The sequence below is a fragment of the Thermobia domestica genome, chromosome 13 (genome assembly GCF_964235325.1).
Source record: "Thermobia domestica chromosome 13, izTheDome1.hap1.1, whole genome shotgun sequence".
Taxonomy (NCBI): Eukaryota; Metazoa; Arthropoda; class Insecta; order Zygentoma; family Lepismatidae; genus Thermobia; species Thermobia domestica.
The window spans coordinates 29,761,135-29,786,850 of NC_137466.1; the positions used below are offsets into that span (position 1 = coordinate 29,761,135).

General features: G+C 36.5%; 1 protein-coding gene across 2 annotated transcripts in view; it reads right to left on the minus strand.

Moving 5' to 3' along the window:
- The window catches only part of LOC145668071 (putative ammonium transporter 3), a 404,553-nt gene that overhangs the window by 19,128 nt on the left and 359,709 nt on the right, over nt 1–25,716 (minus strand). For both annotated transcript variants that reach the window (XM_081735578.1, XM_081735579.1), the window contains 3 exons: nt 9,954–10,049; nt 7,424–7,512; nt 5,153–5,327 (listed from right to left, as the gene is read on the minus strand). In XM_081735578.1, the coding sequence (XP_081591704.1) occupies nt 5,153–5,327; nt 7,424–7,512; nt 9,954–10,049 (360 nt within the window). The remainder of the gene's footprint in view (nt 1–5,152; nt 5,328–7,423; nt 7,513–9,953; nt 10,050–25,716) is intronic.

Below are 25,716 nucleotides of genomic sequence, written 5' to 3' on the forward strand. Positions count from 1 at the left end.
TGCGCGACTAGGTCGGGTAAAATGGACATTTTGTATGACTTGAAATTATCAATAATTACTGTATAAAGCATCTTCAAAACAGGTTCATTTAAATATATGTTAAAACTTAAGGATGGAAATACATTACAAAACTTTTACTTACTTGCTAGCATGTTTGTATAGGACTGAAAAATATTAAAATTCCTTAGGGTGGCTGCTTTATCCACCCTTCCCCTATTTGATTTCATTTCTGTACTACATACTTTAAATGACAGATTGCTGATGGTTCTCTTCACGTAACTTTGTAAAGTGTAAATAAGGCATTTTTTTTTTTTGTATGAAAGCGAAACAAAAATCAAACCAGAATTATGTTGGAGAGTAATATTAACACAATAAGAAAATAAGAATAGTACTTCCAATAAAATATTTTCATTTAACTTTAGTTTTAGCAACATGGTTCAACATACAGTGCATGATATCTCGGTTACAAAACAAGGACGCAACTTCTGACAGGTTAGGCTCGGTTCAGACGTGCAGAAAAGTCTGTTGCGGGCCCGCAACAGACTCGCAGCAGACTCGTGCGGGCGTCACAGAGCAACCAGTTCAGACGTGCAGAAAAGTCTGCTGCGGGCCCGCAGCAGACTCGTGCGGGCGTCTCAGCCCAACCACTTCACATAGACATAGAAAAGAGCTCATTTTATTTTCAGCTGCAGGTAAATAAAGATAAAAATTGAAAGAAGAAAACGTGCTGTTTTCGTACACTTAGCCAGTAAAATCCTAAGGAAGAAACAGAGACGATACTGGGTTCGTCCGTACGAAAGCTCACGACTGCTTAAAGGTAAATTTTCTTCCATGTTTATCGATTTGCGCAATGACGAAGGAAAGTTCTTTAATTATTTTCGCATGAGCATCACTTCATGTGATGAACTCTTATAGAAAATAAGTGATAAAATTAAAGCAGAAGATGCTTTCATGAGACTAGCGATACCACCAATTGAAATGTTGGCTGTTACATTAATGAGTTGATTTTGAGTTTAACGTTCCGTTCAGCAGCGAGGCTATATGAGACGTGGTCCTACTGATTAACATGGAATCCGAACCATATGAGGTCCCGACGGGAATTGAACCCGCGCCTCCCACGCCAAAGGCGTGTACGCTAACCGCTTAGCCACGGAGAAGCTCTGGCTGTTACATTAAGGTAAGTTAATTATGTTAACTAATTATCATTTGTAAGAGCACAGAAAGTTAAACATTCGGAGACCTATTCATTGACATTTTCAAATGTTATTAGCGGCCACTGGCATAGTTTAACAATTGCGTGACTAATTTCGATTTTTTGACATAGTTGGTGGCTTTAAATTAAAAATTAGACATTTTTTTAGACTTCCCGAATATCCCGCTCAAGAGGAGGCGTTTCAATAATAGTAAAATTTCCTTTTATTTATTCAAAAATTACCGAATGTGAGAATTCGTTTCAATTAGAGATATAAAATTCGCCATGTAAACTCATAATAAAAATAATGGAGCACAGGTTTCAGTGTCTTTGAAAATTTTCTCTTGAAGGGGAGATAGGGGATTTCTATAGTAGTGGGGTCCGGTGGCTCAGTGATAGAGTGTCCACCTCTGGTTCGATCCCAGCTTGCGTCAAGTGGGCTTTGTGGTGCGAGAAGCACCATTGTACGTGAGTTTTCTCGGTGTTCTTCCGTTTCCTTCCACTTTATTCATTGCACCATATCATTAATTTATCATCATCATTTCCTTTAGCCTACCCGGTATTAGCGTGCGACGTAAAACTCAAGGATTTCATTTCATTCCTATAGTACTGACATTTCCCGTTATGTATTGAGAAAGCGTTCAATATGAGGACTCGCTTAGATTGGAGATGTGAAATTCTTAATGTAAACTCTTAAATAAAAATAATGGATTTAGTGTTTCCGAATAATCCATGTCTAAGGCGAGAAAAAGGAAACATTTTTATAATTGTGACATTTAACGATAGAAGGTTTTGAGGAAATCCCCAATACGTGTAGCACACCACAAGGAGGCAATGCAGCAAACGGAAGCAGAAACAGATGGGTTGATTATTTTGTAAGCGACAGAGGTAGAATTCTATGGCAAGATAACTTTGTTTAGGTTGTTCTTTATGTAAGAAAACATTCAGTTGTTATCTCTAGAATAGTAACGACGTGCACAATATTATGAATTGTACGAGAAACACAAATATTTCTGTTACATATTGAGCATGCTTTTTATTTTTTAACCACATGAGTGCCCTGATGTTCAACAATTTTCGTGTTAACTCTATTTAAAAAAAAATAGTACATTAACAAATAAAAACAACAATCGTCAGCCGAAAAACGATGTTTTTTCTTTGTTTTCTGTTCTGCTATTATGTTGATGGTTGTTTTGGACTTCAGCGTCCTTTTTGAGCACAGAGGCTATATAATACGTGACCTTGCCCTAAAGTATAATGCAACGTACGTTATAAACAGTCGGTTCATTCCGGAGTGAGTTGCAAGAAATCTTATCAAAGAAACTGTATTAACAATAAAGGCTTGTTCTCCAAGCGTATTTGTTTATTGTTATCACAAAAAAAAGTATTCATAGCCTCGCTGCTGGAAAGGGACGCTCGACGAAAATCAAGTGTAAATACTACATGAATATTAGATTTTTACATTGAAAAGTAATAATAATACATACATACCAATGCTGTTATTTTCTTCTTCTGTTTTTACATTAAATTTCTCACATAAGGTTTCACACACCTTATTCCATGCATCTCGTTTTTATTATTATTATTATTATTATTATTATTATTATTATTATTATTATTATTATTATTATTATTATTATTATTATTATTATTATTATTATTATTTCTATCTCTATACATTTCACACTTTAAATTTCATATCTCGTGACACTTTTGTATTTCGTTAATGAATAGTTCTTCATTCAGTTCTTCGCTTTCCATTTCTGCGGGCGCGGGAAAGTCTGCACGTGTGGCTTGCCTCATTGCCAGCAATGGTTTTCCGACCCGCAACACCTGTGCGGACTCGCTGCGAGCCAGCAGTCCCCGCAACTCAATTTTCGCCCGCTGCGGGCCCGCAGCAGAGTCGTGCGGGAAAGTCTGCACGTGTGGCATGAATGATAAGAACCAATGTATTTCCGGCTCGCGCGGGTCCGCAACAGAGTTTTCTGTTGCGGGCCCGCAACAGACTTTTCTGCACGTCTGAACCGAGACTTAAAGTTATGAACAACAGAAACGATTACTTTCAACATATTAACTGCTACACGTGTTAAATTTAATTCACGCTAGCTTTAATCCTGGGACCTCATAAACTGTCACATGTATCTTTACATTGGAAGCCGCCGCGTAATCGGCAGCCATGATACAATGGCGTTACAATGGTTTAACGTTTCTGCAATATGACGAGTGCTTCATGGGCAAAACTCTGTAGTTGAGTAAGTCACCGACATACAAGAGTAAAAAGTAATTTGTTTCATTGAAGTAGAAAGGTCGTTTTGCTCTCGAAGTTCCTGATCTAATTTTGTAATAAAACACTTTGTGTTCCAGGAAAAGAATTTACTTTCGAGCAATCGTACCAAAATAAAAAAAAAAAAAAAAAAAAAAACCGACGATTTACAAGTTTGTTGACCGTAAAACAGATTTCTGGATGTATGACCGTTTTAATACTGTTGACTCCGTATGCCATCTTAGACAATTTATCAAATGAGTAATAACGTTTTCTGTTTTCCTTTTAATGAACTAAAATTTTAAGAATGTGATCTTATTTATTTCTTCCTTAAAGTCTAATTAATTGCTCCTTGGTATGACTTTAAATTTGTTTGTTAAATATTCAAATTATATGTAAAAAGCTTTCATTCTTACGAAGTAACGTCCTGGACACAGAATAGATGGGCGATCGTTAGAACCCACCAAATGGTGTTGGGATTGTGGCGTCCACTCAGTGTCGTGAAGGCAATTGAGGAGCTACTTGAAGAAATGGCTAGCGAACTCCGGTCTACAAAGGTGACACAAATTGCTAGGGGAGCTGATGTGCTGAACACTCATAAGCCTCAAGGAATGAGTGCTAAAAGCCGGCTGCTAGGCCCTGGGCCCTTAAGCCTATTCCGCCAGGAGTTAGTTAGGTAAGGCACAGTAAAATAATTTTGAACAAGTAATCAGTAAAATTAAACATAAAAATTCCAATTCGTTTCAAAGGAAGCAGACAATTTTTTCTCCATAGAAATGAATGAGATAGAAAAAATAAACATGAAATTATGCCATAACGTTAATTGTTATACTTATGTAAGTCGATTTTTGCAGGTTCTAAATAGTACGCATGTGTTGGCAGTGAAAGAGCAAGCATGTGAGAAGTCAGTCTACTTTATTATTAATGACTGTTTCCTCGATCCTGAAAAACACTTTAATTTGTTACAAGGAATATAGTGAAGAAAGGCCTTTTGCTTTTGAATTTTATTACAAATAGTCTTGGCTTGAAGATTCATATAAAGGCTGTCTAATAAAGAACGCAATTTTTTAAATACCCACCATTTTTGTTCTAGTAAGTTGGTAGCACTGAACGCTACACCATTTTCATCTGTTGGCTTTGTGGTTAGTAGTTACGGTGCGTACAATAGCACATGATCATCATATGTTTTCTGTACGGGTAGGAACGGAGCGCTGCACGACCTAATAGCGTATTCTCATGTTGAAAACTTATTACAAATAAGGTGAATGCTATGCAGAGACTGTTCGCAAACTCCGTAAATGTTTCGTCAACGTCATTACAGTCAACTTATTCGATGCATTACATTGACTAAACGTTTTACGAAGTTTCCGAACAGTCTCTGCGCAACATTCACCTCATTTGTAATAAGTTTTCAGCATGACAATACGCTATTAGGTCGTGCAGCGCTCCGTTCCTATCCGTACAGAAAACATATGATGATCATGTGCTATTCGGCGCTCCGTGACTACTAACTACAAAGATAACAGATGAAAATCGTGTAGCGTTCAGTGCTGCCAACTTATTAGAACAGGAATGGCGGGCATTTTAAGAGTTGCGTTCTTTACAGGACACCTTTTACTTCAATATGTGCAATTTGTTGACAATGTTATACCATTAAGGAAGTCTTATTTCTAGGAATATCTTTCCCAAATTCTCACCTGTGTTGAATCCAACAGCTGTAACGTGTGACGTGTCTATGTTATGAAATTGCTTGAGAGCCGAGAGAGCCCGACTGACACCGACACCTCCATGTTTGATCATATGTTCTACGTAGTCGGCGCCGAGCAGTTCTTCATGGTCTTCCATACGGATGGGAACTATTTTGTTTACTACCTACACATAAGATAGAAAACAAAGATTATGCGAAACAAATTACAAGCAGTTCAGAAAGGAATATTTGATGAGCAAATAACAATAAAACCATTTTACACTGAAACATTTGACAAACTTCTCTAAACTTTACATGCAGGCTATGTAATCGAAGTTATGAGAAGATCGTAGTTTACTTATACGAAAGTAATAAGAAATACAACCATAAGTTATTTAACTTGAAATAATTTAATTGAACAAAATTTAATTTTCTGAAAGATCATTTAGAAGTGTGCTGGTCTGAACACGAAGATTGTGGAGCTTGAACATTTTATAGAAAAAGGATACTCCAAATATGGAACACGGAAGTGAATTTGAAATCGTATATAGAAGTGTATTTGTGCAAATGAATATGGGAATTCGTGCTTCATTGAAGAGATCATGAATGAAAATATATGTCGATGCACTGGAGTACTATCTTTCACAGAGTGTGGAATAAATAAATAAAATTATAAAACAAGTACATATACACTCAAGGCATTTTATCTCATACGTATAATCATAAACATAAAGCTGTGATTGTCATATTATATATCATACTGGAAAAAATACATTAAAAGTTTCCAGGGATTAATTTAGTTGAACATATATTATATATTACAAGAAATGATATGAAAGAACATAGTTTTAAAGGAAAGTGATCTTACAAATCATTATAAAATGGTAGCTGGATGGAAGAATAATAAAGAGAAAGTCTTTGGAAGCTGTTATATAAAATTGAATACATTAATTGATTGATTAATTGATAAAGCCGGTTGATTGATTGTGCAATACTAAGAATATCAGCAGTTGATCCTGTCATAATAGAAGCTAATTGTATAAATTTTTGCTCATGAAGAACTACGAGGTACATTCAAGTTAAAAAAAAAAAAAAAAAAAAAAACATCTGGAATTCCCACCCCCTCAAGACATGTAACCGATAGAAACGTGCTGTTTATTTTAAAATTCACTACCAGTCGTTGTCAATGCCTAACGGAGATGGCAACACCGTATGGCACACAGAACTCTAGAGGCAGCGGTGAGAGTGATGACTACCGCTTGACATTCATCGTCAGTTGACTGAGACATGTGCTGATGGTGTTATGGATATGTTTAATGTGCGTTCGTGGGTGCGAAGTTCAACGAAGACAGAACGTCGTCTCTCGTCTTCGCACAAGTTAGTTTGATGACATAATCAAATGAGTGCAGAAAGTTGTTTTGGTGGATCGCCGAATGAGTATGGAACACATCGCCTGCAAAGTTGGCATTTCAGTGGGATCTGTCTCGGCTTGTGCGTTGTTTTGGTTTGTTGTCACACGGTGTTATGTCTTCTTTGAACTGTCGCACCAACGGAGGCACATTAGACACATCCATGACACCATCGTCGCATATTTCACTGAAATGGCGATGAATTTCAAGCAGTGTCACGCCACGCAAATGGCGAAAACGAATGATTACGCGCCGTTCTTATAATGAAAGCGTAGCGCTTTTACGAGCATCGTAAGTATCAAAATAGTAATCACTCTCACCGTTGCCGCTAGAGTTCTGTGTGCTGTATGATGTTCCCATTTTCTGTCACGCATTGACAACGAATGCTCGAATATTTTAAAATAAACAGCACGCTTCTATTTATTACCAGTCCTGAGAAAAGAAATTGGAGGTGTTATTACTTGAATGCACCTCGTGCAATATTAAAAACAGAACAGAAGTTGAAAGCATAAATATAGTATTTGTAAGACATATGATAATAGAAAACTTAGTAAAATGTAGCAAAATATAAAGTAAAGGGAAAGGATGTGGAAGAGAACAAATTAGGGTATTCAGAAGGAAAGATAATGTTACAAGAAATGACTTCATACTATTTATTGGATACTGACGCTGTCTTTTAGGCGGAAGTGAGTCTTTGAAGTCTAATTTTGGCCTTTCTTTTTCTTTTCAGTAGGATCAAGTAGCAATTTATGTTTATGGTTTTACTGATTTTCTCTATAATTGACGTAATAAAAAATAGGAAACTCATATTCCAATTTATTTTTTAAATTTTAAACTACATATAAAAAATTGAATTACATATTGCTACGTACCCATAAAATTACAGCTGTCGTTATCCCGGCCCACGCCATTAAACAAACACAGCTAAGAGCCTGAACGCCCAGCAAATACCAGCCTCCACCTGCAAACATAAACAGATAAATAAAACATATTGGCATTTACTAATTTACTACCCTATTCTCAATTTTTCTATATGCAATTTTTTTTTAAATCAAGTCCTTGTTTTACTGTATTTAATTGTATTTCGGATTAGTGTATAAAACCCTCAATATTTATAGTAGATGACTTGTACTGTATTAAACTCTAATGGGCTAAGCATACAATCATGGAGAGTTTTTTTTTTTAAATCTTATTTATTGAAGTTAAACATCTCATTTTTGAATAAGAAAGAAATAAAGAAAGCAAAGAAATAAGAAAGAGAAAACAAAAAATTAACTCCATGGTTGCCACGGATCCACATCCCTCCAAACCTCCTTATCCAACATAAATTTATATACTTTGTCAATAAAACCATACTTTTTTAACAGGGAAATGATCTATGTAGCATGAAAATTTGATCTTACACTTCATTCGTACTCTTCCTCTCATAAAAACAGGTTAGTTCTATATTTTTTTCTGAAGATATAAAAGGAAGTATTTTGCAATTACTTATAGTCTTTTCGTGTCCAGAAAGACGATCAATACTTCATAGATGTAGTGGTTTTTAGTACTGAACACCCCCTCCCCCTTGCCAAAGCTTTGATCCCCCAATAAAAAATACTGGGTGCGCGCCTGATTCACGCTATGCATCAAGCTATTTCTGATTTCACTTTCATTGAATGTAGCTGAACTGATGACACTTTAAGATATCTTGTTATTAAGTTAAATAAAGAAAAGAAAAAAGAAAAAATAGGAATATAGTTAAGTGAACATGTAACTACGATACAGAAAACGTTTTTAAAAGTTTTACTGCATATTCTTAGCAAAACGAAAAGATATTCTTAGCAGAACGCAAAACTTCTCACTGCCAAGTGTGCCTTTGCATCCTGAAACTCTAATTAGTTTTTGACATCACATCTTCCCTAATATTTCAAGAATACTCCTTCAGCTACAAGCAAGGATACCCGACGATAGTACAGAACTCATACTTCTTCTTCTTCTTATTATTATTATTATTATTATTATTATTATTGAATATTTTAACATGTACAATAAAGTATCGTGATTGGGGGCTACTTGGACCCTGAAGGGGCTACTTGGACCCATACCAAAAACTCGTTTAAACTCCCATATGCAATGCAATGTTGAATGAGTTCAGAGTTAGATCCATTAGATGGATCATAATGCAGGCGTACACACGTTGAAACTAGTTCTGTGCTGAACTACAAAGTAACAGCATTGGTAAGAAACGTCGTTGACGAAAAGAGTGTATTTACTGAGCGCCAAACTTTTATGTGTGCACATTATTTGCAAGGAAGTGGATCCAATGCTAAGTAAACACATAAATAATTATATAGGTTAATGAAACTGACATGGTAAACTTTCTCATATACAGTAAGGTGTGTCCGTAATTTCGTTATTTATGAAGTGTGTACACATGACCTGGAAAACAGGGCTACTTTGCCCCACCCTATCCTTTGTTTATCAATGCAACATAGAGGTATGTTGTCACATGTCACACAAGTAAGGATTTTCATTGTTTCCTTACAGGTATCAGTACATAATAGTACATCAATATAAAAGATTGCCTGGATGACGAAATTATGCTGATTTTACAGAACAGCAACTTGAAGAATGTTTAGCAGCAACTCGGTCTGGGAAAATGTCGCAAAGAGAAGCTGAGGCTCACTTAAAGATAAGTTGTTCCAATAAAGAAGATTGAAGAACAGATGAAGGCAGAATCCGGGCCATTCGAGTGTTCACTGAAGAAGAGGTGCTAGCTGTGATTTTGCATAGGCTAAAGTCTGTGATTTCGGATTTACCGTTGCTTAACTTGATTTCAAATTTATTGTGAAGTCCTATTTAGCCATGCATGGGAGGACTGTCGTTGCTTTCTAAGACAATCTTCCCAGTCGAGATTGGGCGAAATTATTTTTGAAACTGCACCCCCAGTCAACGACAGGATTCGCTGCTAACATAAAGAGGGCTCACCTCTTACCATTTTATAGTATCTTCTCTGTGTTTTTCAGTAAATACAAAGTGTTGTTCTTGGAACATCTACGTCCTACTTAGTTCCAGAGCAGATTTCAATGGTTTACTGTAGGAAAATAAGGAGGGGAGGTGTTCAAGTAGTCCGAACGCGAGTCTTACTTGGACTCTTTCTATAATAATCACTTTCAATATATGTAACTAAAACTGTCCTCAATATGCATAATAAAGCCAGTAGTTCCATTTAATATGGGTTATTACAATAACTTTCGAGTTTTCGTGGATGAATACAAGCCGAAAGATCGAATTTATTCCAAAATTGGGTCCAAGTGGCCCTCATGTACGGTACGTAGAATGTTCTACAATAGATAAGGTGGTTCATGTCTGAATATATGTATATTGTTAAATAGCATGTCGTATTAGAAAAGGATTTACCTTTAAAAAGTCCACTTCGTCCATTTGTCGTTGATAAAGATTCAGGGTTGTCTGCAAACAGTCCCACTGCCAACACTCCCCATATTGCAGCAAGACCTTGAAAATAACGTTAATATCTCTGAGTTGGTAACAGAAATAATAATTACTAACAAAAATGTTTATTTTCTAACATTGTACTAGATAACATCTGTGAAAAGTTTTACACTGGAAATCTATATACAGGGTGTCCCAGGAGAAAGGGGCAATACTTCGGAAAATACCGTAGTAGTATTAGCGATTCTAAGCAAATAAGTTCAAGTGAACATGGGTTCTAATCTCAACGGTTTGAGACCTGTAGGTTGTGAACCATTTTTAATTTTATATTGCATATTGCAATACGCACAACATGAATGACAGAAAAGCTACTTGTGCTCGTTTTTAGAGTTACCTCATGGCTATAATACACCCTGTTTCAAAAAGAATATACGTATTTCGAATGCATATATTTATTAAACTTTAAGACATACAAATATGAAATTTTACACACATATTTACGAACCTCTCACGTTCAAATTACAGTTCAAAGTTAAAATTACAGATGATCACTATGTCCTCCATCAGCGACCTGAACAATATCACATCGATACTCAAATTCCTCCCATACTCGGGCAAGCATGTCCGGCGTCACTGATGTTATGGCAGTACGGATCCGGTTCTTCAACTCTTCCAGGTTCTGTGGGAGTGGTGGTACATAAACGTTGTCTTTAACGAAACCCCATAGGAAGAAGTCACAGGGTGTCAAATTCGGTGACCGTGGAGGCCAGCTGAGACATGCTAAGTCGCCAGCTCCTTGACGACCAATCCAACAGTTCGGTAGAGTTTCATTCAGATATTTACGTACTTGGCGACTCCAGTGAGGGGGTGCCCCGTCTTGTTGAAAAATGAAGCTGTCTTCGTGCAGCCTCGGAAACAAACTGTTTTGTAACATAGCGAGATACTGTTGACTGTTAACCGTGTTTCCATTAAAGAAGAATGGGCCGTAAGTAGATGATCGGGATATCGCACAAAACACATTGACTTTGGGCGTATCTCCTACGTGTTATAGACTGCATGTGGGTTCTGTAGGCCCCAAATTCGAACATTTTGTTTGTTTACCTGACCACTAACACGGAAAGTCGCTTCATCATTGAACACGATGCGTTGTGCAAAAGTGTTATTGTGAATAACATCCAGAATCTCGTTACAAAATGCCACACGTTTGCGTTTGTCATAAGGACGCAGAGCTTGTAACAGCTGTAACTTGTATGGTTTCATAACAAACCGACGTCTGAAAGCACGCCAAATTGTTGTTGTTGGCATTTGTAACTCCCGACTGGCAGACGAGTTGATTTTGAAGGACTACGTTGGAAAGCAGTTTGAATTCGTGCAATATTTTCTTCAGGAACACGAGGGCGGCCAGGACTCTTTCCTTTACATACACATCCTGTAGCTACTGTCGATACCATCTGCGAATGTTCCAACCATTCGGAGGATCAATTTGGTACCTCAACCTGAAACGTCTTTGCACTGTAATCACGGAATTGTACTTCACAAACTCGAGAACACAAAATGATTTCTGCTGCGGAGTAGCCATTTTAAACATATGACGCTTACCAAGCGAAACAGAACACAACTGACATCTAGCGGCTATTAATATAAACTAGACTATGTATTCGTTTCTCCAATAGCCTAGCCGAGGCACAGCGATCGATAGTTTGGACAAAATAATTCTTTGTAATACGTATATTCTTTTTGAAACAGGTGTACAATTATTTTATTAAAAAAACTTCTAATAATGCCAGTAAATAATTTTAAAATGTTTGTGAGTCAAAGTACAGCCATATTAGCTCAGTTGTTGGAATTAATATCCAGATTTTTGTTTGGAATGCTACGTTAACGATGATTATAGGCATAGCTCTTGGTATAACAGATTTGTTTTTGGCAACTCTTCGCTTGTTATGTACACCGACAGCAAATGCCATCTAGTGGTAGGCTACACAACTTCGTGGTTGCTTACTTTGGCCACACTCTTCAAGAGTCATCGCAACGTCCGGCTCCGTCCAGAAGATTCGCGCACCTCCCGCTCGTCTCGTTGGCTCCAGAACCTACGCCGACGTTTCTAGAATATTCTCGCTCGAAGTTCGCCGGTGGTATAAATATTGCGTACTTCGGCCAACCAATCCAACAGGTCAGTTTATTGCAGCTTAAGCTTTAACGGTTTTAGTTCGCTAGTGCTTCTGTTAAGACAGAGAATTTGTGCATTTTACGTAAAGATACAGTCTTCTTAGTGCGATACGATTCAGAGATATTTTGTATACTTTGGTTTCCAAGATCGGAAGCAATGGAAAGCAAGATGAAGAAAAAGCCTCATAGCAGACCAACACGGGAAAGTGTGGAACGAGGCTTATTTGGCACTCCAAGTGAAATGAGTCAAGTGCAGTTCCCACGCACGCTGACGTTATGCGACATTATCATTGGTTTCGAAGTGGTTTAATTGGTGACGAAAGTGTAACTAAATTAAAAGTGACTAACATTTGTAAACTAGTTGGACAAAGAGTTGTACATATTTGGCATAAAACAAGCATTCCTGTGGTTTCAGAAAAGAGAGTTTTTGACATGCTTGAAACATTTCAGTCGACAAGCACTAACATTTCACTCCATCAGGTTTTGTTGCACACGCAGAAAAGTGTCTTTTTGATGTTGCGTCTTGCAGATGTAAAATCGCCGAAGATTGCAACTCTGAGACGACACGCAAGATTCCAAAACGAGAATTCAAGTTTCTTTTGGACCAGAGAACATAACGGAAAATGAGCATTGGTAACATTGACGTCCGAACAAGCAAATCTCTGTCAAAGATGTTTTCCCGTAAAGTGAGCAGATTTAAGGGGCAGACAACCAAGAAAGACGCTGGAAGTGTTGAAGCAAGTCCATCAACTAGTGGGATTAGGAATAGGCACAGGTCAAAGATACTGGCGTTGTCAGGGGAATCCAGCGAAGCTGTTGAATCGGGAAGCACGTCGGGATCTGACTTCGTGGCGCGACCAAGAAGGAAACATAGCATAAAGCGCATCTGTCTTCAAAATACACCGGAGGCAGAGTTTAGAACTGGAGTTTCAGACAGATAGCTTGCTTTGATCGCTTCTGCCGTACTTCAGGACGCGACACTCATAACACCAGAGAACAAAAATCTTATTGTTGACAGATCTAAGGTACGAAGAAGAAAAGATAAACTGGGTGAGAAGATCCAGAAAGAAAAGGCTCACCTAGGCCGGGCGATTACAAGTATCTACTTCGACGGAAAAAGGATGAAACATTTGTGCAAGAAAAAATTAGCGGCAAACTACGAAGACGAGAGGTTACAGAAAAGCATATCTCAGTTTTATCGGAGCCCGGTTCAGAATACTTGGTTCATGCCACACCTATGTCAGGCACTGGCAAGGATATTGCCGACTCTATATTGGAGCGTTTAGAGAAGAACCAATACGACATGTCAAGTCTTGAGGCAGTCGGCAGCGATGGTGAAGCCACGAACACAGGATAGGATAACGGCGTGATAAGTCAGATACAAAGATCCCTAGGAAAGGAACTGCAGCATCTCATTTGCCTTCTTCATACCAACGAGTTATTTCGACACCTGGTTACCGAATTGGATGGTGGGACGACCAGCCCAACGCTTTTTCCGGCCCCACCAGAAAGAAATCAAAGGATTGTGAACGTTCACCGATCGTCTTCTTTACACGCATTCCCGTTGAATGGGTGTCTGAAATGAAAAAAAAAAAAGAAACATGGTTTAAGCAGCGACCAGAATTATTTCTTTGAAATTTGTAAGGCTGTTGCTACAGGATTGTGTACTACCGATTTAGCAAACAGAAAACCAGGACCATTATCACATTCACGATCGCTTAGATTGGCCTGTAGGATGCTTCGCCACTACATCAGTACTGATTAACCTAGTTCAAGTTTGTGTCTACTTTGCCAGTACATTGTTATAGTATACGCTCCGGCCTGGTTTTCAATATAGCGAAATCCTTCGTGCGAAATGGGCGCCATGCATCTGTTTAGCATAGTTAAACTATCACGTTTTCTGCCAGAAAATCTACAACACACAGTTCATTCTGTTCTACAAACAAACGGATACTACGCTCATCATGAAAACCTGCTGATAGCGATGACAGTAGATGAAAATCCGCATTGAGTATTAAACAAGAGGTGAGTTTTGAGTTGGTAGAAGCCTAAAGTCTAAATGTATAAGAAAAAGAACTTCAGTAGGAAATCCCAAACGCATTATACAGGTTTTCAAAAATATATAATACTCACCTTAATAACAAGTACATCCACACTGTGGGGCCCATAAACAACTGTTAATGGCAGGTAGCCATCGTACAGATAAAGGTGTACCTAGGCTAGGGTGACCAAATCGTCAAATAGAAAAAACAGGACACCTTTTATTTCTGGATAGGTTGCTCCCCTAAATATATTTTTTAGACTCTTTTTAAACGTTGTTTATGTTAGATAAATTACAATTTAATTGTTTATATTTAAAAAACATGCTCTTAATTATTACCTACAATCTTTTACAATGGGTTTAATTTAATCCATGACTACCGTTATTTTTTTACATAAATAAAATACGAAAAACTGAATGAAACATTGTTGTGACTAGTCTTGATTATCGTTATATTTTCTAAGTTTCTTATTTCTATTTAACAATTTAAACAAGATGGTGAATAAGTAATATATTCAACGTTCTGCAGCAAATATTAGGCAAGTCTTGTACTTAATGAATGCATTTCCAATTAGAAGAACAGTTATGACCAACCTAAGTACAATTGCATCATTTGTAACTTATTCAAATGGTGTTGTTTATTACGACGGCAATATTTCTATCAAAAATGGATTTAATTTTAGTAGCGCCCATAGATTATTAGCGTCAAAATCTCTTTAATGTTTCTTCTTAATTGTTTGAATATGGCCCATGTTTCCAGACTTTATTTTAATTCGAAATAGGTTTTATGTTTAATTAAGATAAAAGATTTCTTCTAACTTGTGTGAAGGGAAGGGGCTTAAGATGCTAATCGCATTGCCTCTTTGTATAGCTAGGCTAATGCGTTGTACTAAACATTGTTGGCTTCAGGCGTCGCCTGATTTAGTAATCAAATTGGAACCCAGTTCTTTAAAAAATTTGTGAGCTTCTTTGCTGAAAACCCCCATAGTTTCAGTTGCAAAAGCAACGAAAAGATGCTCTTCTTTCAGTTTAGAATACTTGGAGTGTTTTCTCTTGCAGGCCACTCCAGCTGCACTACCTGCTTCGTTTTTGTGGTGATGACAAATAAGATGGTGCAAAGGTATCCACGCATGTGCCATCCCATATCAACTGTTGACCCATTTTCCATGGAGTTAGGGTAATTCCATCTGGCCGCTTTCCGTCTTCTCGAAACATTCCTGGTGGTTCCAAAATGCTTGGAAAATCAATGCTCGCTAACGTTCGTTTTATTATGTTGTTCAGTTCACCATGGCGTACTAATCTTCCTCTACTTTTAGAACAACTTAGTGGTGTAACCCTTTTTCATCCATTCTGCTTTGGCATGTACAAGTAAATGTATGGCAGATATTTACCCCCAGACGCAAAGCTACACATATTTGAAAAACTTTGTTATCTAAAAAGGTACCAATTGTTTTAGATGGCGTGGCTTGCAACCAAGCACCGGTCTCTTTTTTCTGTAAAGCTTTCATACGCACAGTGTCAGTTATACTTTCAGTAATTACTTCATTATCTATTACTTCCTGTAATAATATTGCATCCCAACTTTTTTGTAATTCTTTTGCCTCAGGAATTTTACTGTTGTAGATCCCCTTCCAAATTTCCAAAGCCTCATCCATGTGATGTATATCCACGTTGTCAACTGAACTATTTAAAATATTGGAGACAAATGGACGCACCCCATGGCAAAAGGAAAGGAATTCTGGTAGGCTCAAGTCCGATGCTTTCCGTATGTTTAGACCTCCTAAGCGGGTTGGAAGGCTTGCTTGTGTCCATTGGGTTTCGTTTAGGGAATAGTTGATTATTAGCTGTAATGCCTTTTTCAAGTAATTATCTATCTGTAAAACTTTAGATGGTCTTTTCCATGTTGGAACAGTTCTTAAAAAGTACGTTAGCTTTGGAATGCCGAAGTAATTTTTGAGAAGAAAATAAGCTATGTGATTTGGTAAACTTTTTAGTCTCTCAGTTATTACTTTGAAACTATTCATATGTTTCTCGAAATGGAGTTCATATCCTTCTTCGTGGAGTGCAGACCCTAATAACGATAATTCATCTGATTGTATAATACGTATGCCTGGCAGCAGCTCTTTAAATTGGATTTCTACGTCTGTGTCTATTTTACCCGATGTGTAACATAGAGTTCACATTTCGATGGATTCACCTCTAGCCCAATTTTCTTAGATTCTGCAATTAAATGCTTCATGTCCTCTATGACTATATTCGGCGATCCTCCTAGGGTTCCATCATCCAGATAAAAGGCGTTCAATTCAGAACAAAGCGCTTGGACTATCGGATGAATAGCCAAACTAAACAACATTGGATCTGCAGGATCTCCCTGTTGGCATCCTACTTGCGATGAGATAGTTCTTTCTCCATAAATATTGATGGATAAGCATAGCTTTGCCCCCCCCCCCCAAAATACAAATGTGGCATAAAAAATTTCACTTCTTTTAGCATTGAATCTCTTTCCACCGAATTAAAGGCATGTTTGTAATCAATTTTTAAGATTACTTTGTTTGCGTTTTCATTTCTCTTTATGTATGTCCGTGTGGCATGTATAATAGCTTCATTACCTTTTCTTAGTTGTAAACCCCAGTTAGTGTGGTTGTAAGTATTGACAGCATTGGTTGTAAACGAGCAAAACAGCTTTCTTGGATGCTAGTCGTCGAAAAACACATCGAACTGCTATACGTCTGATTCCGCCATCCATTTTTCGTAATGCACACAAATTGGCTCCAAAAAGGTATTTCCACACGTCTTGATTTACGTTTCCATTTAAAATGGTGTTAACCAGTTTCGTGATTTCGCCTAGTAAAACATACGCTGATGATCCTGTAGATTTAGAAATTAAGTCTTTCAGGTGTTGAGGGGATAAGCCATCGATTCCAGAAGCGGAGTCACTCTTAAAATTATGGATTGCTCTTGATACCATGTCTTCATTTACAAGAAGAGAAGGTGTCAAGCACTCTGGTTGCTCCGGCATTTCTAAAACTCTGGAAGGAGACGGATGTTTGTTTTGTAGACTAACAAAAGTTTCATCACTCGAAGGAGCCAGAGAATCATCGGATATCAGTAATCTTGAGGCACCTCTTGTATCAAAATCAGCGATTAGCTGTAATCAATTTAGATAAGTCGGGTTTGATCTTCTTACTTGAAGTTGCAGGACATTCTACTACAGAAGACTCTCTTAGATTTTGTTTAAAAATGTTAGTGACTAAAGATGTTGTTTGGTTTCTGGGGATTCGTAGATTATGAAAAGCAAATCTGAACAGTTTCTTCCAAGAAGTTAAATCTACAGTTTTAGGCTCTCCGTTCTCCCTTTTTTGTATCTCTCACAAAAAAGGGCAAATTTACACTTTTTCCTTTTAAAACCTATTGAAAAGGTTGTGGAATTAATTAGGTAACAAATAACTATCAGCAGCTAACAAAAAATGAAATATTTGAAAACATTACTAGAAACATATGAAACATTTATCAATTTATTAAAATCAAAAACATGAGATAATCATGAGAATAATGTAATGCAAAACATGAGTTCATTTGATGAAGATTCATGAGAATACTTAGCTGTTGTCATAGCAATCTTTAAAACTTCCTTCTTTTCTTATACAAAGCTATAAAAGTTACAACAGTCCACTTCTAAATTGTATAGAACTTAAGAATTTCAGAAAGGATCTCCACTCCCATCCTGTTTCTTTCGTCTGTCCATTGAATGTTAATGAGTGAAAATATTCTTTCAGTATTGCATTATAGGCAGGGATCCCAAACACATATTGACATATTCTTAAAAACTCACAGTGCTTTTCAGACCTAGTATGGGTTTTGAAAAAACAAACCCACTTCTCGTGGCACTGGAGTGTTTTTTGGGGGGGAGGGTTCTTACTCGCTTCATTCCTTTATATTATTACTAACAAAATCCTTCAACGAAGCCATTTGATCGAAAAGCAAAGAATAATTTATTTCAATACCTTTCTCGTTGAAGTAAGCAACACAATCTTTAACCTGTTTCCAACTGGGATGTCCTTTAACAGCATCCATTTGAATATTGAAAAAGTAGAGAACGACATACTCTATTTCCTTAGATATTCAATACAGGTTTCATAAAACTCATTAACTTGATTTTTGAAATTGATTTTGTCTTGTTGCGTAATTTCATTCTTTTAAGAACGGATTTTATATTAAATGATAGAAACTATTCCTGTTTTCTTTTAGACATAGGTTTAAGCATACCTTCCAATACATCATTGACCTCCATAACACTTCTTGCACTTCCTTCAATTTTCTTAATTCCGTTGTGGGAAGTACTAAGCTGGCTATGGATAAACCATAGGTATGCTTCACTTAAAGAATTATTTATAAACGTAAGCAAAATCTTTGAAGCTTTCTCCTTTCTTGTTAGGAAGAATCCTTTAAAGCATCAAACAGTTCTACTGCAGGCATCAAAGAAAATCAACGAGTTTTGGAATGTGGTAAAATAGTTCCAGTTTCAACATCAACCATTTCACAAAAATTTTAGCCTCTCTATTCATACTGTGTATACAGAGAAATAAGAGAAGAGCTTCGCAACAATGCTTTCTATGTCACAACTTAATCTATCAGCAGCTGTACTCAGGGATGTCATTTCAGACTTCGCTTGAGGGAGGTAAGAGCACCACCGACACAAGACTTTCACGTTTTTTACTAGTATATTAGTAGACAATGTATGAGGCGGAAACGTGGACATTACGTAAAGGTGATGAAAATCGACTAGAAGCCTTCGAAATGTGGGTGTGGAGAAGAATGGAAAGAATTAGTTGGGTCGAGCGGAAAACGAATGAGAGAGTGTTAGAAATGGTGGGTGAGAAAAGAACACTTTTAGATATTATTAGGAAGAGGAACTGGTTGGGGCATTGCCTAAGAAGAGATTGTATCATGAGGGACGTCCTAGAGGGTATGGTGGCGGGAAAGAGAGGGAGGGGACGAAGGAGATTACAATTAATGGATGATATAAAAACAGAAAGATCATACGCGAAGACGAAAAGGTTAGCGGAGGACCGTGGATCATGGAAGCTTCTCAGCTGCGGCAAGTGACCTGCCAATAAAGGCAGAATACCTATGATGTTAATGATTAGTAGACAATCGATTAAAGTATATATATCCCCAAATTCTTGAAGGGGGCAATTGCCTCCTCCTGTCTCCCTAAATGACGTCCCTGCTGTATCTACGCAGTTATGTAAGACATGTGCTGGACAACCTGTGACATACCGTCACAGCATTGATAGTACAGAATTTTTGTTGGGAGGGAACGCACATTTTACCCCGAGTATATCTCGCTAATTTTTTTTTTATACTTTTCGGTCGGTATATTTTAGTTATTTGATTATTATTATTCTCCAAATTAGTATTTATTTAAACTATTTTACAAATCGGTAGAAATTATATTTTGAGGGAAAATTACTTTTATTTTACATTAGTATATGATAGTTTTAGAAGCAAACGCATTTATTACAAAGAATTATGGGTAGTACCGTTTTACTCCTAGTTGAAATTATATATCCGCCATTTCGTAAAAATTTTGGCTTTAAACACTAATCTGAATTTAAAAGAATATTTTAAATCCCCTTTCACTTAGTTTGATATACTTTAATTATGTTAAAATTCAGTCATATTTAGAATTTTAGTAAATACTTATTCGGTTTATTTTCTCAACACCAAGTTCCTTGCTTTGATTGGTACAATTTTATTTGGGGATTATGGGTAGTGAAGAGGTCGCTTGTGTACTTTGGCATCGGATCTGTGGTGATAAGTCAAACTATTATAGCCGTTCGTCAAACATTAAGTTTACCTGGATTTTGTGGCTGAGTGAAGGTAAATTGATATTATTTATATAGTTAAAACAGTATAGTTCATCGATTTCTAGAATGAATACCATTTCCCACCAAAAAATGGGTTGAATTACCAGTTTTGGGAGACTTCCCTTCAGGAAGGGGATCTCCAAATCATCTTCTGTTTTGTTTTGGTAAAGATGTAGTAATTATGAGTAGGGCTACCAGGTCCTAGATCAGTTTATTCTTTGAATTCAGAGCCGGTTTAGTGATAATTTATTTGTGGTTTTGGTGTGTATTTAATTTTGAGTAGTATGTGTCGAGTTATATGTATTAGTAGGTGTAATTGTCTAGTGATGTGAATGGTAGTTAATTGTAGTATGTTGATGAGTATGGGATATGAGTGTGCAGGACTGGACAGTGTGTTGTTCATTATCAAATTTTCCATTATAGTTTGTGGACATGAATGTCAAAGTATTTCAGTAATTTTAGCAGCGAATTAATAGACTGAGTACAAGGAGAATTCACATGCGAGTACAGCGCCGTTGTGACCAAATTTCGTACTTCATTAGTGAAATAGGTTCGTCGACATTCGTGGTAAATTAGTTATTATTTAAAATTCTATACCGTTTCTGGCTTAGATAAACCATTTGGTGGCTATATTGATCTTTGATACAACATTACTGAAAATCTTGACGTTCTATCTAATCAAACAACTGAAATATTAACGTTAATGAACTTCACTTATTTCCTTAAATAGTATTTCAGCCATATAAACTCGTGTTTCAAGTCAGACCATAACATTAATTTTATTTTGATTCGTAACCGCAGAATGAAAGTTCATTGTTGTAGTTTAAACAAATTGCATTAAATAGAGAATCAGTTTTGATAATTTCTCTTTCTTAACTGTGTAAACATATAATTTTCCTGGCTGTGTATTAGGTTTTGAAGCTAAATGGTCTTTGATCAATACTACGATTTTATTGAATTTTAGTTGAATATAAGTATATTAAATGAATGTGACTGCCTCGAACAGTCAGTAATATGAAGTATAGGGTGCCTATTAGTAAATCGACGACATATTAGTTATGAGTATACATGAATATGAATGATAAATATGATTATTGATTATAGTGAAGTAAATATTTATGAATAAGAAGGCACTTCGAGAGATATATGATGTAATGTGGGATTATTAGTATTATTATGATTATTTCGGGTATTGATTTTCACACCCGAGTCCTGTATGAAGAAGTTTGTGCAAATACAGAAGGCTACCTTTCTACTTCACAGTTTGGGGAGAGATTTGTTTACATTGACATACAACATTGAAAATTTGGTCTGACATTGTAAATAGTATTATATGGTTGAATTACAAAACATTTTTAGAATATTCATGGAATTTATTGACCAGCTGAAAATATAGTTTGATGAAATCCCTGCATTTTGGTTCAGTGTAACTCTGTAATTTAGATTTTTCCCGCGTCACTCAACAAGCCTATTTTACTATTGTTTATATTGCTCAAGGCGGAAATAATTTGGATGGTAATAAGAAATTAGATAAAAATATACAGTAGACTTTCGATGTACCATACCCAGGTGTCAATTTTCCCCCGCCACACATTTTCATTCTCTCTTAGTTTTAAATTAAGTAGTTGTGAAATTTGATAGACACCTAAAGACTGGCACACTTGCGGATGGGTAGCCACTGGCGTTATTTGGCTGTTTAAATCGGCAGTACAAAATTAGATTTATTTATTTTTTTTAAATTTTGGCAAATCCCTAATTAGGTTTTCCTATTCTTATCGTAGTTCACTTTAGTTTCCGCTCTGTCCTTGAACCTCTTAAACTTCTAAGGGGTCGGATGATTTTTTTTATTTTGAAATTCTAAATTAGAGGCTACACCAACCTTCTGGTGATTCCGGGGTCTTCAATGGCGTTGACCGGATACGGTGAGTGGTGGGATTTCCCTAAACCCTTTGTCTTTCCGAAAATCCCATTGAGGGCACAGACTCGTCTCATTGTTGAAGATATTTGTTTTTTTGGCTATTTATTTGGTAAGCCGAACCCTTTTTGGCATAAAAGAAAATATTTGGTTATAGTATGTTGTATATGTAAGTTCGACCACTTATCTTTCGTAGTCGTAGTGTTCTGTCTCCTCTCTTTTTACCTATTCTTTCTTCTGCTCCTTCTCTAAAGTTTTTTTTTTATTTCGACCTTCCCCCCAAAAGTTTGAACCTTATAATTTTTCATTGCCTAGTATGTGTTTACATTTCAAATCTAAAACTGAGCTATCGTAAGACGTGGTTCGTGGAGGTAGTTCACTAATGCATCGTAACAAGGGAACGGGTTTCATCATGATTTGACCTGCCGCAGAAGCGTCTATGGTTCTTTTGTACTTTTAAATTAATTTTTTTCCTCTGTTTTCTACAGCCTTGTCTCATTTTTTTTAAATTTCATACTAAAAGATGGATCATCTCGATACCTGTTTTCAGTTAACTAAAATAGATATTCACATAGTAATAATTTGGGACTAAAAGAACTTAGTATATCAATGTAGATTTGTTACCATTTAAATATATATATATATTGTACTCACATGCCTGCCGGAAATATTCAATAATATTTTATTTCTGAAAAGTATATCCTATTCTTTAATATTGTGTATGCGCGGGTATTTATTAAAACATTTATACTTGGTGTTGGATTTGTTTCTTTCTTTCATTAATGTAAAATGAATGTAATGTAAAATGTAATGCAACCGAAGAAAAGTTTATTGATCGGAGTTGTGGATATTACAGAGAATATGAATATTTAATGAATGTTTATTGAATATATATATATATATACAGAAGGTCGATCCTCGTATATGTGTCCAATTCTGAAATAGCACTAACCTTATGAAAATCCATGGGACCACCATCGGTTGGCCTCAATGTGATGGCCATGTGTCTGGCAATAGCCCTGCACCGTAACTTCCACTGTAGAAGACTACGACGAAGTACAGGAAGTGGAATCTTTCCCCATTCCTCCCGGCAGGCTTTCCACAGGCCCCGAGAGTAGTGACACGACGAGAAAAAAGTGCCTTTTTCAGTAGACCAAAGCCGCAGAAATCCATGGGACTGGTATCTGGTGATTTCACTGGTATATCATGAAGTGGAATAGCACGAATACCGGTGTCTGTCTCCGTCTGCTTCAGAAAGTTCTGGGTAAAACGAGATGTATGTCAGGAGGCCTTATCCATATGCACAGACACTTGCTTTATGGCATGCCCATACAAACGAGGCAGATCTTCTGTATAAATTGGGGTCAGTATACGTTGCTGAAAGAATGCAGAGTTGAGTTTACAGTTTTTAGGGACCTGACGAATTGTTAACTCGTCCTGATACGAGTAACCGGCGACAACCATAAATCCTTTCGAGAAAGTTGCTTTGCAATAACGGATGAACGCAGGACAGCTTTTTGCATCTCGCGAAGTGTAAGTTATCGAGCGAATTTTGCCACAATCTGATAGATACACCCATGCTTCATCTAGTGTGGCCACAAACTTCCACTTTTCCCCAGATAGATGGCGTTCATAGAGGCGCCTGCTGTTGGTCTTTCTCTCACTGCGATGGGCCGCACTTAGGTAATGTCCACGACTTTTAAAGACCCTCCGGAGGTTTAATTTCCCCACTCAGGGCGCGGTTAACAGTTGACTGTGGTATGTGGACTCGAGCTGCCATCACACGTTGCGGAGGGGGATTTTCTTGTAAGGCCATTCGCCGCAACTTCTGAGCTACTTGTGGAGTCACTGTGGTACACGCTCGCTTCCTCGACCCCTTAGTGGGTGAATGCTTACCTGGTATGTCTTCTTTTTTATACTGCTTGATTATGTTCTTGATAGTCGTCGAACCCAATGCACAACCATTTTCTTTGCACTGCTTTTGAATTTTAGAAACCGAATATTTGGCATGGAAAAGTCCAATTACGTAGCCCATCCAAAAACAGTTCACCTTTGGAGCCATGATGCACACGATACACAGTTTCGCTTGGCAGACGATAGAATAAACCTCCAGGTATAGCACACGCGTTTAACCACTTGGTTCGGTCGCTTCTGTGGTCAGGGATACGGATACGGTACACATATACGCGGATCGACCTTCTGTATTAGAGTATGTATGATGAATTATTAATTATGAACGACGGATGATTATAGTGTAAAAGTAATTTAATATTTGTTGTTGAATTAAATAAATATATATATATATATATATATATATATATATATATATATATATATATATATATATATATATATATATATATATATATTAAATGTCGTCGTGTTTAACCCCGAACAGTAGTTGGTTGCCATAGTAACAAAGATCCGACATACAGTAGTAGTAAGAATACCGCCATTTTCTGTGCATGATTCTGCTTGAATAATTTAATCTCAGTAAGTAAACTAGTGGTTGTTATTATAAATGGCATGTCAGTTTAACTGAAGACAGGCTATCCCCTATTCCCGTGACATCATTAATAAGAAAATTCGTTGCAAATCAAATAACCTTATATATCCATATTTGAAATATTTTACCTGTCCCGTTATCCTCAAAGCAGGATCAGTGAAGTTCTTATGTTCTCTTCATCGAATAAATAAAATAAAGTTAATTCTTCCTTGGACTCGGAGTGAAAATATGTGTGTTCACACATACCATATCGACTATGCGATAACCATAACTATGATGGTATATGACTGAATATGACGAATATGGCTATAGTAAAGAAAATATATTGATACGTACTCCTCGTAGAGTGGAAAGTCTCGAACTATATATATATGTTTATTTATCGAGGGTGTTAAAGTGAGCACCCAGAGAGTACATAATTAGTGTATAATACAGGGATAAAATTATTGAACGATACCCAAAAGGATAGTAGTTCCCTGTGGTCTTAGTGGAATTAGTAAACACTTAAATTGTGAAATTAGTAAGCATTTCATCAAATGAGAAATGGACTCATGATATTCCAATAAAACTTCAAATTTAAATTTATATAAAGTGATCGAGTGAGAAAGGACTCACCTTTATCTAAAATCCAAAGTTTCTTTTGTTTTCATTGATAAATTTTTCTTTCTCAATCAACGATTCAAACTATATATGTGAAGTACGTTAAATATGTGATGTGATCTAATTGTACGTTAAATAAACAAACCTATTTTTTTTTGTTTTTCTCTTTTGTCAGATATACATATGTATATGTCGAATACGTTAGTATGACGACGTATGTTTTATTATATATATTAATCGTAATGTTGATGTACTAATATATATGTAGATAGTGCATGTTGCATAATGTTTCATAATAGATATTAATAAATGTATAACCCACTGTAGTTTTGTTTCCTTTGACTATGATATCACTGTCCTGTAGGAGTGTAAGTGGGAATCGTATTTAGTGTTAAGTTTAGAATTTAAGACTAATTTGTAGTATTTAAAACAATCATAGTCGTATAAGGTGATTTATGTATGTTAATTTGTTTTGTATATCGTACAATCTAACCTTCAATTAAAGTTAAATCGGCTCTAAAAACAGTTAAGCCAATAAGATAACTCGATCAACCAAACTGATAGGATATACTAAAATAAACGACTATCTCATCAAATGTCCAGAATTTTCATCTATAAAAGAAAAGACA